General features: G+C 43.5%; 1 protein-coding gene across 1 annotated transcript in view; it reads left to right on the forward strand.

The window, feature by feature from the left end:
- Positions 1–12,500, forward strand: part of LOC144532401 (E3 ubiquitin-protein ligase pellino homolog 1-like) — a 44,931-nt gene that overhangs the window by 6,631 nt on the left and 25,800 nt on the right. The window contains exon 2 of the mRNA XM_078273124.1: positions 10,083–10,293. Within this exon, the coding sequence (XP_078129250.1) occupies positions 10,208–10,293 (86 nt within the window). The 5' untranslated portion in view covers positions 10,083–10,207. The remainder of the gene's footprint in view (positions 1–10,082; positions 10,294–12,500) is intronic.

The following is a 12,500-nucleotide window of genomic DNA, read 5'->3' on the forward strand; positions in this document are numbered from 1 at the left end:
CTTTTTTCAACATATTTGGCGCTTTTTCTATGCGTTGGGCACTTTTTTCGACGTCTCTTGCGCTTTCTTCAACTGTTTTGGCACTTTTTGGGACGTTTTTCTTGCTTTTTTGACGTATTTGGCACTTATTGGACGTTTTCGGTGCTTTTTTCGACATATTTGGTGCTTTTTTTCTACATATTTGGCGCTTTTTCTATGCGTTGGGCACTTTTTTTGACGTCTCTTGCGCTTTCTTCAACTGTTTTGGCACTTTTTGGACGTTTTTCTTGCTTTTTTTGACGTATTTGGCACTTTTTGGACGTTTTCGGTGTTTTTTTCGACATATTTGGTGCTTTTTTCTACATATTTGGCGCTTTTTCTATGCGTTGGGCACTTTTTTCGACGTCTCTTGCGCTTTCTTCAACTGTTTTGGCACTTTTTGGACGTTTTTCTTGCTTTTTTGACGTATTTGGCACTTTTTGGGACGTTTCGGTGCTTTTTTCGACATATTTGGTGCTTTTTTTCGACATATTTGGCGCTTTTTCTATCGCGTTGGGCACTTTTTTTCGACGTCTCTTGCGCTTTCTTCAACTGTTTTGGCACTTTTTGGACGTTTTTCTTGCTTTTTTTGACGTATTTGGCACTTATTGGACGTTTTCGGTGCTTTTTTCGACATATTTGGTGCTTTTTTTCGACATATTTGGCGCTTTTTCTATGCGTTGGGCACTTTTTTGACGTCTCTTGCGCTTTCTTCAACTGTTTTGGCACTTTTTGGAAGTTTTTCTTGCTTTTTTTGACGTATTTGGCACTTTTTGGACGTTTTCGGTGCTTTTTTCGACATATTTGGCGCTTTTTCTATGCGTTGGGCACTTTTTTTGACGTCTGTTGCGCTTTCTTCAACTGTTTTGGCACTTTTTGGACGTTTTTCTTGCTTTTTTTGACGTATTTGGCACTTTTTGGACGTTTTCGGTGTTTTTTTCGACATATTTGGTGCTTTTTTCTACATATTTGGCGCTTTTTCTATCGTTGGGCACTTTTTTTCGACGTCTCTTGCGCTTTCTTCAACTGTTTTGGCACTTTTTGGGACGTTTTTCTTGCTTTTTTGGACGTTTTCGGTGCTTTTTTCGACATATTTGGTGCTTTTTTTCGACATATTTGGCGCTTTTTCTATGCGTTGGGCACTTTTTTCGACGTCTCTTGCGCTTTCTTCAACTGTTTTGGCACTTTTTGGACGTTTTTCTTGCTTTTTTTTGACGTATTTGGCACTTTTTGGACGTTTTCGGTGCTTTTTTCGACATATTTGGCGCTTTTTCTATGCGTTGGGCACTTTTTTCGACGTCTGTTGCGCTTTCTTCAACTGTTTTGGCACTTTTTGGACGTTTTTCTTGCTTTTTTTGACATATTTGGCACTTTTTGGACGTTTTCGGTGCTTTTTTCTACATATTTGGCGCTTTTTCTATGCGTTGGGCACTTTTTTCGACGTCTCTTGCGCTTTCTTCAACTGTTTTGGCACTTTTTGGACGTTTTTCTTGCTTTTTTTGACGTATTTGGCACTTTTTGGACGTTTTCGGTGCTTTTTTCGACATATTTGGTGCTTTTTTTCGACATATTTGGCGCTTTTTCTATGCGTTGGGCACTTTTTTTGACGTCTCTTGCGCTTTCTTCAACTGTTTTGGCACTTTTTGGACGTTTTTCTTGCTTTTTTTGACATATTTGGTCACTTTTTTCCAGTGTTTTCGGCGCTTTTTTTCAACGGTTTTGGCACTTTTTGGACGTTTTCGGTGCTTTTTTTGACGTATTTGGCGCTTTTTTCTATGCTATGGGCACGTTTTTTTTTTTTTTTTTTTCCAGGGTTCATCCGTTTTGAAAAAACCTGGAGGGGTTTTGGAAACATTAAAAGACCCATAAAGTTTTGGAAAAGTCATGGATTTTTTTTTTTTTAAACACAGCATAATAATATGTTATTTGAGGCCCAAACTGTAAGTGAGAAAGATAACTGAGACATTCAATAATACAGTCACAAATACGTGACGTTTTCTCCTAAATACAAGCATGTCAGCATACTCTACACGTCTGGCCCCTAGTGAAGTTGAGTCTGACCCCCAGTCCTGGTCGGGGTCCTGTAGGAATGTGTTTCCAGAGCTCTGATTGGTCAGCAGTCACGCTGATGGCAGATTTTCCAGTGTTTTCGCACAGCACAGGTTACCATGGTGACCTACTGCTTTGTGATATCGGAAAACCTGAGTCAACCCGCTTAGTTTGCCTCAGGTGATGTTAGTGAGACCTGCTGTGTTGTGTTTGTTGCCGCCCTGGATAAATAATTCAGGTATTCTGTCCCCGAGTCTGAAAACAAACGTAGTCGGCCTCTATTTGGAAGTCTGTACTCCGTAAGATGCTTTTCATTTATTACTTAAAAAGGGAATGATTGGGAATGACTTCCATCAGCTGTTTAAGTGTAATGACTAATGTTAACTATCATTTTAGTGATCAATAATGAGCCTGTGTCTATGTTATCTCCTTACATATACCTACGCTCTCCGTCTCTGCTAGATTGGGAATGATTGAGATTTCTCTTGGCACAGCTACCAGAAGACTTCCAACTTTCAGACAGGTTGCTCACGTCACATCTACGTCTTCAAGCTCAGTTGGAGGCTGCTCAGTAACGCTCAGCCATCACCGGGAAAGAGCTTCTAATGTCCTTCACTGGTCTCCGTCCAGAGACACGGGGTCTGGTGGTCCAGTTTATATACCGTCTATGCTTGGTTGTGAGGAGAACGTAGTAGAAAACTAACGATGTCCCTGTGCGATTTGTACCACGCATGCGACCAAACATCACAACTTTTTTATTAAATCTTTATTATACAATAGTCATAGCTACAAACAATCGAGACTTGTCACTGATCCAAAACCGTGTAGCGACGTCGTTGTTGTGTTGTTTATGTTAACGTTTTTACTTTTAATACTTCGTCTTGACTAATAACCATAGACTGTCTATTATTAATGTGATGAAGTGTAAACGTACATAAGTGTCCTTTTGAAGACGGGATGACAGCTCTTCCAGCCACCACTGCTGTATACCACTATAGTAGCTACATGCTAACGGCAGTAAACACTATAGTAGCTACATGCTAACGGCAGTAAACACTATAGTAGCTACATGCTAACGGCAGTAAACACTATAGTAGCTACATGCTAACGGCAGTAAACACTATAGTAGCTACATGCTAACGGCAGTAGACACTATAGTAGCTACATGCTAACGGCAGTAAACACTATAGTAGCTACATGCTAACGGCAGTAAACATGCCATCTTAGCTGGCAATGTTGTTAAATTCTCCCCAATTCCGGGTCACATTCCTGCTGAAACATGTCCGATTGTGTAGTGTTTGGTTCAGAAGCCTTTATCTGCGAGTTAGAAAGTGCTGCTTCGTTCCACTACAATCTAACGTTAGCATACTCATCGCTAACTATTGTAGCTGCATGCTAACGCGACATAGCGGGTAGAGGAAATACGGAGAGAGACCGGAGAGAGACCGGAGAGACCCGTAACGTTGTTCTGAAACACACGGCGGAGGCAGAGAAATCAGTACGACCCAAGTCATCCGAGGTTTGGGAGCATTTCACACTAAATAAATCGAAAACGTGTTCATCGCAAGATAAGCAAAAGCGACATGGCGCGGCACGGGCGCACCACGGTGATGATTCAGCACCTAAAACGTAAACATGTTGGAGTCCTTGATGCGGAGGAAGGGAGTTCAACAGCAGGGTAAAGTCACTACACAATCCTACTTTTGGTCCGTTTTGAAGGGAGGATAATCGTCCGTCTGACAGTCTGGCGAGGTCGGTGACTCGAGTCTGGTCGGTGTGTTCCGTGCCGTCGTCCGTCGGAGGAGCCATCGGCCTGACTGAATCGGCCAGTGGGCAGTCGGACTCAATGACCAATCTGATTGGTTGAGTGCTAGCCCTTGACTAGTAGGGTTGGGCATCGTTTGGATTTTAACGATTCTGGTTCCGGTTCTTCCTTCTGATTCCGGTTCTCATCGATTCTGGATTCCGATTTTTTGAGGGTGGAGTTGAAACGGGTCCCATGCCTATTTTCACAAATAAGAGGAACGTTTTATTTAGACTCAATGGTGGTTTTACAGCTTTTTCAACGTAAAATAAAGCCACAGTAGAGCGCCGCTTACTGAGCTCCAAGGCTGCAACACAACAAGCGCCTGGTCGCTACGGAAACCACAACTTGGGCATGTTAAAGTGGGAAGTGATGATCGGATCCGAATCCGAGGAACGATCCCGGTGGAATCGTAATTTTTGAAACAATTCCAAGTGGGAATCTGTTCTCGTTGCCCAACCCTACTGACTAGCATATCAGTGCACTTATGTTAAAACACTTACCGGAAATGACGAGCGGGATGCTCGTGACGTAAATCTTTTCAAACTGACCTTTGTCGATCAAAAAAACAGATTCAGCAACTGCACGGCCCATTTCTCGCTTAAAATGTTTTCAGGAACACGTTTCGGTGAACTGTTTCCGTAAAATACGAGGTCGTATTCCGAACGCCATTCGGGAGAAGCCAGACCCACGTGACGCGTTTGTCATTTCCGTTTTTTTATTTTTTGGGGGGCGACAATACAGATTAGCGCCGCCTGCTGTTGTGGAGACATATTACGTCTCGCGCACGCGCAGAACGTACACTTAAGTCGGCGTCGCTTCAGTGTGTTCTGAGGCACTTTTTGGACAGTCTTTTAGGGAGCCGAATGATCAGTCCGACTGGCTTTTCTGCCGACGGTCGGCCGTCAGGTTGGTGTGTCAGGGGCTTTAAGCTTCTCGACATTCTGCAGCTTTGTGTTGACTAGACACCGGGAGATCTGAGTCGCGAGTGAGGGATACAATCAGCATTGAGCGTCTCCGTCACAAGAAGAAAGAGACGCACAAAAGAGCGGTTGTTGTCGAAGGAGTGAAGTCACTTTAGCAGTCGTTCTCTTTATCTTGTGTCCAGTTACGGGCGGTGAATGGGTCTCTGTCCTCCAGCAGTTCACTGACTGTATTCATGGCCGCAGAAATTAGCTGATCCTTCCCAACACTGAAATGTCTTTCAGTGTTGGGAAGGATACTTTCAAAACGTATTCCGTTACAGAGTACAGAATACATGCCCAGAAAATGTCATTTGTAACGTATTCCGTTACGTTACTCAATCTGAGTAACGTATTCTGAATACTTGGATTACTTCCACATTGAACTGCATTTTATGGCTGAATGTGTACCTGAACAAGCAGATAGATTGTTGTATTTGTAGTCCCGAACTGCAAACTACAAGAATCTAACCGCAGTCTTGAAGCTACCACGAGCTAATTTTCGCTAACGTTAGCTAACATGTCAAACGGGGCTAGTCAGTCTCTGGCTATATAGTATCAAATCATAACAAGAGTTATCTCAAGACACTTTACAGATAGAGAAGGTCTAGACCACACTCTATAATTTACAGAGACCCAACAATTCCAGTAATTCCCCCAATCAGAATCAGAAATACTTTAATAATCCCAGGGGGAAATTATTTTTGTTACCACTCCAGGTATACAAACAACATATATTATCCAGACTTTTAACATATATAATAAAAACAAATATACAGTAATAATATATAAAATATGAAATGTACAATGTTGAGAGAAGTGAATGAAAGAGAAGTGATTGTCTATGTTTGAGATGATTACAGAGAGGGGGTGTGTGACTCTGAGGGAGGCGTTGTAACGTTTAATGACCACAGGCAGGAACCATTTCCTGTGGCGCTCTGTGGTGCATCTGGGTGAGAGGAGTCTTCTGCTGAAGGTGCTCCTCTGCTGGGCCAAGATGGCTGGAAGACTGAAGCATGTAGTGGCGAGGAAAACAGAAAACTCCCTTTTAGGAAGAAACCTGGGACAGTCTCATGGTAGGCGGTGTCTGAAGGTGCCGGTTGAATACAGTTACTCATAATTTGTATTCTGAATACGTAACGCCGGTACATGTATTCCTTTACTCCCCAACACTGATGTCTGAACCCAACAGGTTTCCAACAGGGCTTTTCAGGGGGGTTTCCCCCCATATTCACTGACAGGCAGCCTCTCTTTTGCATGAAATGCCCTGATCACATTCACACAGTTGCACACATTCACACGTGGAAGCTGCCCACTGAGCAGCTCCACTGGAGCGGTTGGGGTTAAGGGCCTTGCTCAAGGGCACCTCAGTGGTATTAATGAGGGAGGAACAAGCGCTGCTCTTTCACTTTCCCACCCAGATGTTATCCTGTTGCTCTCTTCTCTAACCTCTAGGCCACCACTGCCTTACATGCAGTTTATTTACAGTTGCCACATCCTGACGTAATCCATCTTATGATCAGTTTAGCTGCGAGCCGATGACCTTAACAGTCTCACTCAATAAAGCTGCTCTGTGTTCTTAAAACAAACTGTTTATGTTTACGTTCAGTGTTTCTCGTTAAAACACATTACGCGTATCCTTGACTTCTAACACACACATTAAATGCATTTCTTGATGTGTTACAGCTGACTGTAGATCAGTGGAATAGCGTGAAATCATTGGCAGGAATGTGTATTATTAAACAAAATGGTTACTTCACAAGTTACCTTTTTAAATAGGTGGCGTTTACTCAAACTGGTTTTAGCCGAGGGATCTCTATTTCAGGTAAATATTAATGTAATATAAGATAAGGTAAGATGTACACACATCAGAATAACACAAATACACATTAAGTAGACATAGGAGAAAAAAATATACATAAAGTATAAGAAATAGAAAACAATTGAATTAGTTATAATAATAATAGTAATAAAACAAACCTATTTACAGAATAAACAACCTTATATAAACACAGATATACAGATGAATAGAGATGACATATTGCACAGTTGGAGGTAGCAAAGAGTGATGAATAAATAAATATGCATAGTGCAGAATATTGTCCAGTGATGGCTCATATTGCAGAAACAGCTAGCAGCGCTACATTATGATGTTGAATTAAAGTGCTCATATTCTGCTCATTTTCAGGTTCATCGTTGTATTTTGAGGTTGTACCAGAATAGGTTTACATGGTTTAATTTTCAGAAAACACCATATTTTAGTTGTACTGCTCATTGCTGCAGCTCCTCTTTTCACCCTGTGTTCAGGTCTCTGTTTTAGCTACAGAGTGACACCTCTCACTGCTGGAACATCTTTGTTGGGAGTCGCACATGCTCAGTAGCTAGGTAAGGACTACATGATCAGTAGCTAGGTAAGGACTACGTGCTCAGTAGCTAGGTAAGGACTACACGCTCAGTAGCTAGGTAAGGACTACACGATCAGTAGCTAGGTAAGGACTACACGCTCAGTAGCTAGGTAAGGACTACACGCTCAGTAGCTAGGTAAGGACTACACGCTCAGTAGCTAGGTAAGGACTACATGCTCAGTAGCTAGGTAAGGACTACACGATCAGTAGCTAGGTAAGGACTACACGCTCAGTAGCTAGGTAAGGACTACACGCTCAGTAGCTAGGTAAGGACTACATGCTCAGTAGCTAGGTAAGGACAACATGAGCTAGCTAGCTGTTTCTCCAACTTCAGTAGTACAAGGCAGGATTAGCTGGGAGACTTCTTCTAAACGAGGGCGCACTTCCAACTCTGTGTGGAATACCTGCAGAACAGGGACATGGAAGTAGTTCTTTTGGAGATTATGGTGAACTAGTGTGTGTTGTAGCAGTGTTTTGCCATTGAGAACGAGCTAGCATGCTAACGGTTAGCCCCCTAGGCCCCTCGTCTCGGCTAGTGACGTAGAAAGCCGTGCAGATGTTGACCAGCTGACCCGGAGACTGAAGACGGGACACATTCAGAAACTGTTTCTCACTCAGAACAGCATGGAGGGTTGTTTTTCAAAGTGTGTCTGCGTGTGGAAGCACCAGAGACACAAAATAACTCCCCAAATCCCAATCCCGAAATTCTCGCGAAATCTGTAAGGGCTCAGGGTTGTCCCAATGTCAAATGTCAAAGGGCGAGAGGGTTTGAGGACACACTTACCGAGCCCTTAGTGTGAGTCTGCATCGACGCAGACTTCACCAAAAGGGAATTACCCACAGTTCAAAGTGTTGTGATGTTTACTGCGGAGACCGTAGGGAAATCCGGGAATTACAGCACGACCAGGACACACGACCAAGACCAGGACACACGACCAAGACCACGACACACGACCACGACCACGACACACGACACACGACCACGACCATGACCACGACACACGACCACGACACACGACCACGACACACGACACACAACCACGACACACGACCATGACCACGACACACGACCACGACACATGACACATGACACATGACCACGACCACGACACATGACCAAGACCAAGACCACGACCACGACCACGGAACAGACCATCCTGTTGTCCAGCTTGTAAAACAAGAGGTTGAAAAGACGTGGAATCAGGCGGCCGTCTCCTGGGCCTCGGCCGCGTGGAAAGCAACAAACTCAAAATGAAAATTCCCAAACCGGCAAGTGTCAGCGGCATCTTTGTTATTAAACGTCGCCAAGGTAACATGTGATCTGGTGAAGTGCTGTGCCAATCCCATTTCTACCTATCTGAGCCCATGTGGCCTCACTCACTCACTCAGCACCTGAGATCAGTTCAGTCTGTGAGTCTTTGGTCCTTAGTCCTCAGGGCTCACGTTGGGATGGGCCATTGTCTCATGTAGGGGGTGAGAGGTGTTGCCCATGATTGATGCCAGCCTGACAAACATTTAACTAATCCAGGGGGTACGTGTCCCCCTAGGGGTACTCTGGAGGACTGCAGGGGGTACGTGTCCCCCTAGGGGTACTCTGGAGGACTGCAGGGGGTACGTGTCCCCCTAGGGGTACTCTGGAGGACTGCAGGGGGTACGTGTCCCCCTAGGGGTACTCTGGAGGACTGCAGGGTAAGAAGTTTGTCGCTTATTTGAATTTTGTATTACTATTTCTGACCTATTCTTGCCTTTCTTCCTTCTCTCTCCCGTCTTTCTTCATCATCATCTAAATGTTCTCCAGGTCCAAGGCTGTAGTTTAGTGAATCTATCGCTGACGTCGCTGTATTCTTCCTCTTTATAGACACTTTGTTTTACTACCAAACATTATTCACGCTGGTTAGAGGGTACATGGCTTAAAAACGCTGTTCAAAGGGGGAACATTATTGAAATAAAGCTTGAAAACCAGTGCTCTAGTTGTTTGGTCTCTAAAATGTCAGAAAATTGTGAAAAATGTGGCTCAAAGATATTCAGTTTCCTGTCACAGAGGAGAGAAGAAACCAGAACAATATTCCCATTTAACAAGCTGGAAACACAGAAGTTTGACTGTTTTGTTCATAAAAAAATGACTCAAACCGATTTAATCACTTCAATTATCGAAATAGTTGTCAATTCATTTAATAGTAAACAAATCAATGAATCTTTTCAGCCCTAGTTATGAACCTCTCCTCTCTGTTCAACAAGCCCCTGAACTTGTTCTGCTTCATTAAATCAAACCCATCAGTGCAAAATCAGTCACGACATCCACTTGGTTTTACGGTGACGTTGTGTCCTCTTCGGTCCTTTTGACACACGGCTTGTTTCCCCCCCCCCCCCCTCCACGATACAAAGGACATCAGTTAGTGAGTCACCCCGTCACGGACGCACACCTAACAACCCTGCTCTGTGCTGGAGTGAATTCATACATTGTGTCTCCCCCACAGCTCCCAGTACAAAGACAGTGTGGGCGTATTGTAGGAATGAACGCTGTTGTGTTGAAGCCTTTGTGTGTGTGTTTGTGTAAATGTCTAAAGAGGGTTGTTGTTTTTTTTTTTTTATTGTAAATGATATATCCAAAGGGACGCTTTCTCAGAGAAGTAAAACTTCTAGGGCTGCCGGTTATATTCTTTTATTAATCCTTTCAAAGTCCAAGTCGATGTCTTTAAATGTCTTGATTTGTCAGTCTAAAACCCAAAGGTATTCAGTTTATTAAGATATAAAAACAGAAAAGAGCAGAAAAATCTCCATATTTGAGAGGCTGAAAGCGATTCATCGATTATCAAAAAATACTTCTTGTGGTTGTGCTTGCAGGTGATGTGCGTACCTGCGCTGATGGCGACGCTCTGAGGGTGACAGCGGGAGAGACCTCACCCTTCCTCCCCTCCTCCTCTCCCTCCCCCCCCCCCCCCCCCCACCCGGCCCCGAAGGCTGCACAGATGTTTTCACTCGATCAGGAAAACATCTCCACCTCCCCTGCTTCCACCAAAGGACCAGTCAAATATGGAGAGCTCATTGTGCTCGGGTAAGACGTTCAATAGCAGACCTTCCTCCGCAGCGCTGCAGAGGTTTTCGTGGCGCCGAATGTGACGCGCCAGACCGGTGTACTGTACTCGTCTACTGGCAATGGGAACGGAGTCTATCGGCTATTTTTAGCAGGTTTTAAAAAGGTCTTAAAAACCTGAATATACATACATTTTGATGGGGAAAAAGGAGCTTTTACAGCTGTGGTCAAAACCTCTAAATCACACGTGTCAAACTCGAGGCCCGTGGGCCAAATCCGGCCCCTATATGCATTTAGGTTCACAGTACTTTTTGTCACTTTTCACGTTTTTTTCCCCGACATTTTTGGCATTTTCTTCGACATTTTTGTCGACCAAACTGTAAGTGAGAAGCCTATATGACACATGCAATAATACAGTCAAAGATATTTGACTTTTCCCATGACGTAAAAGCAACACACTCCATGTGTGGCCCTTGATGTGATTCTCATTTTCTAGTGTGGCCCTTAGGGAAGCTGAGTTTGACACCCCTGCTCTAAATCCAAGATGGAGCGTGAAAGGTTTTGCTTATTTTAGGCTTTTAACTACTCGTATATGTGCACTTTACATCACTCTGCTGACCATTTCCTTTTCTAAAGAACATCTGTTTTTAGATCGGGTTCCTCTTTTCAGGCAGCAACTGAACCATTTCAACACGAAAGTCTAACTTCCTTTAGATAATAATCCACCAAAAGTGAGAAAAGGCAGTCTGCCACTTTTGTTTATCAGGAAACTTTTCTTTTTTATCATCATGTGGTAATTAAAATAAAAGGTTGGTCGATTAATCTGCCGATTTTTGGCATTTTTTACATCATCGGCATCGGCCAATATCCCAGTATATCAGGCTGATTAATAGGCAGGCGCATCTGCGGGCAGCCTAGTGTTAAAAACATGAATAGGCAACATTTTTTACAGACCAGCTGCCTCCAGCCGCTTCCCCTCGTGTGTCTCGCACAGTCACTTAAAGAACGGCTTGTTTATTGCTAAGGCCATATGGTCAACATTAAATGTTTAATAATAATGTATAACAATAACTTATTTCACTAGTAAATTGCTGTTGAACGACAAAAACAACAACCAGATGGTAAAGGACATTTACAATAACTTCAAATGCACCACGAGGCTGTAGTTTACCAGTTTCATTGAACGCACCGTCTGTGTTGTTTCTCCGACGGCAGCTGCAGATTGTTACATCCCGGTGTTGAATCCTGAACACTACTAAACACAGTCACACTTTACACCTTTTAACGTTAGCTGTCAGCATTTTAACCGTGTTTAATCCTGAAGCTACTAGCTAGCGGTAGGCTAACGTTAGCTGCTGTCGAGTATAGTGTTAACTAGCTAGCGGTAGGCTAACGTTAGCTGCTGTCGAGTATAGTGTTAACTAGGTAGCGGTAGGCTAACGTTAGCTGCTGTTGAGTATAGTGTTAACTAGCTAGCTGTAGGCTAACGTTAGCTGCTGTCGAGTATAGTGTTAACTAGCTAGTGGTAGGCTAACGTTAGCTGCTGTAGAGTATAGTGTTAATTAGCTAGCGGTAGGCTAACGTTAGCTGCTGTAGAGTATAGTGTTAACTAGCTAACGGTAGGCTAACATTAGCTGCTGTCGAGTATAGTGTTAACTAGCTAGCGGTAGGCTAATGTTAGCTGCTGTTGAGTATAGTGTTAACTAGCTAGCGGTAGGCTAACGTTAGCTGCTGTTGAGTATAGTGTTAACTAGCTAGCTGTAGGCTAACGTTAGCTGCTGTTGAGTATAGTGTTAACTAGCGTCATGTGCAGCGGTGTTTGTGTTTCAGAGCATCAGAGAGAAGAGCAGACATATCAGTGGCACCAGATTTCGGTAGCCAGGGTTGGCAGGAAGAAGATGTTTATAAGTAAATGTTCCAATTAATGATCCAGGCAGAACATTCTCGACTCCTCCTTCATTTTACAGTCCAATGGGGCTAGAACGGCTCCGGGTCAAACCTCAATATGGAATGGATTAATCTGCGTTATTTATTTTTTTTAACGCGTTATTATTTCTCAGATTAATTAATCGGAATTAACGCGTTATTTTGACAGCCCTAAAACAAGCACGTATCGGCCAAATATCGGCCAAAATAAATTGGCAGCATTTATAAATCGGCATCGGCATCGGCCAGAGAAAACCCATATCGTGTTGAAGCACAGCGTTGTGGAGCGACAGTGACAGTCA

This window comes from Sander vitreus, chromosome 2 (assembly GCF_031162955.1).
Source record: "Sander vitreus isolate 19-12246 chromosome 2, sanVit1, whole genome shotgun sequence".
Classification (NCBI taxonomy): Eukaryota; Metazoa; Chordata; class Actinopteri; order Perciformes; family Percidae; genus Sander; species Sander vitreus.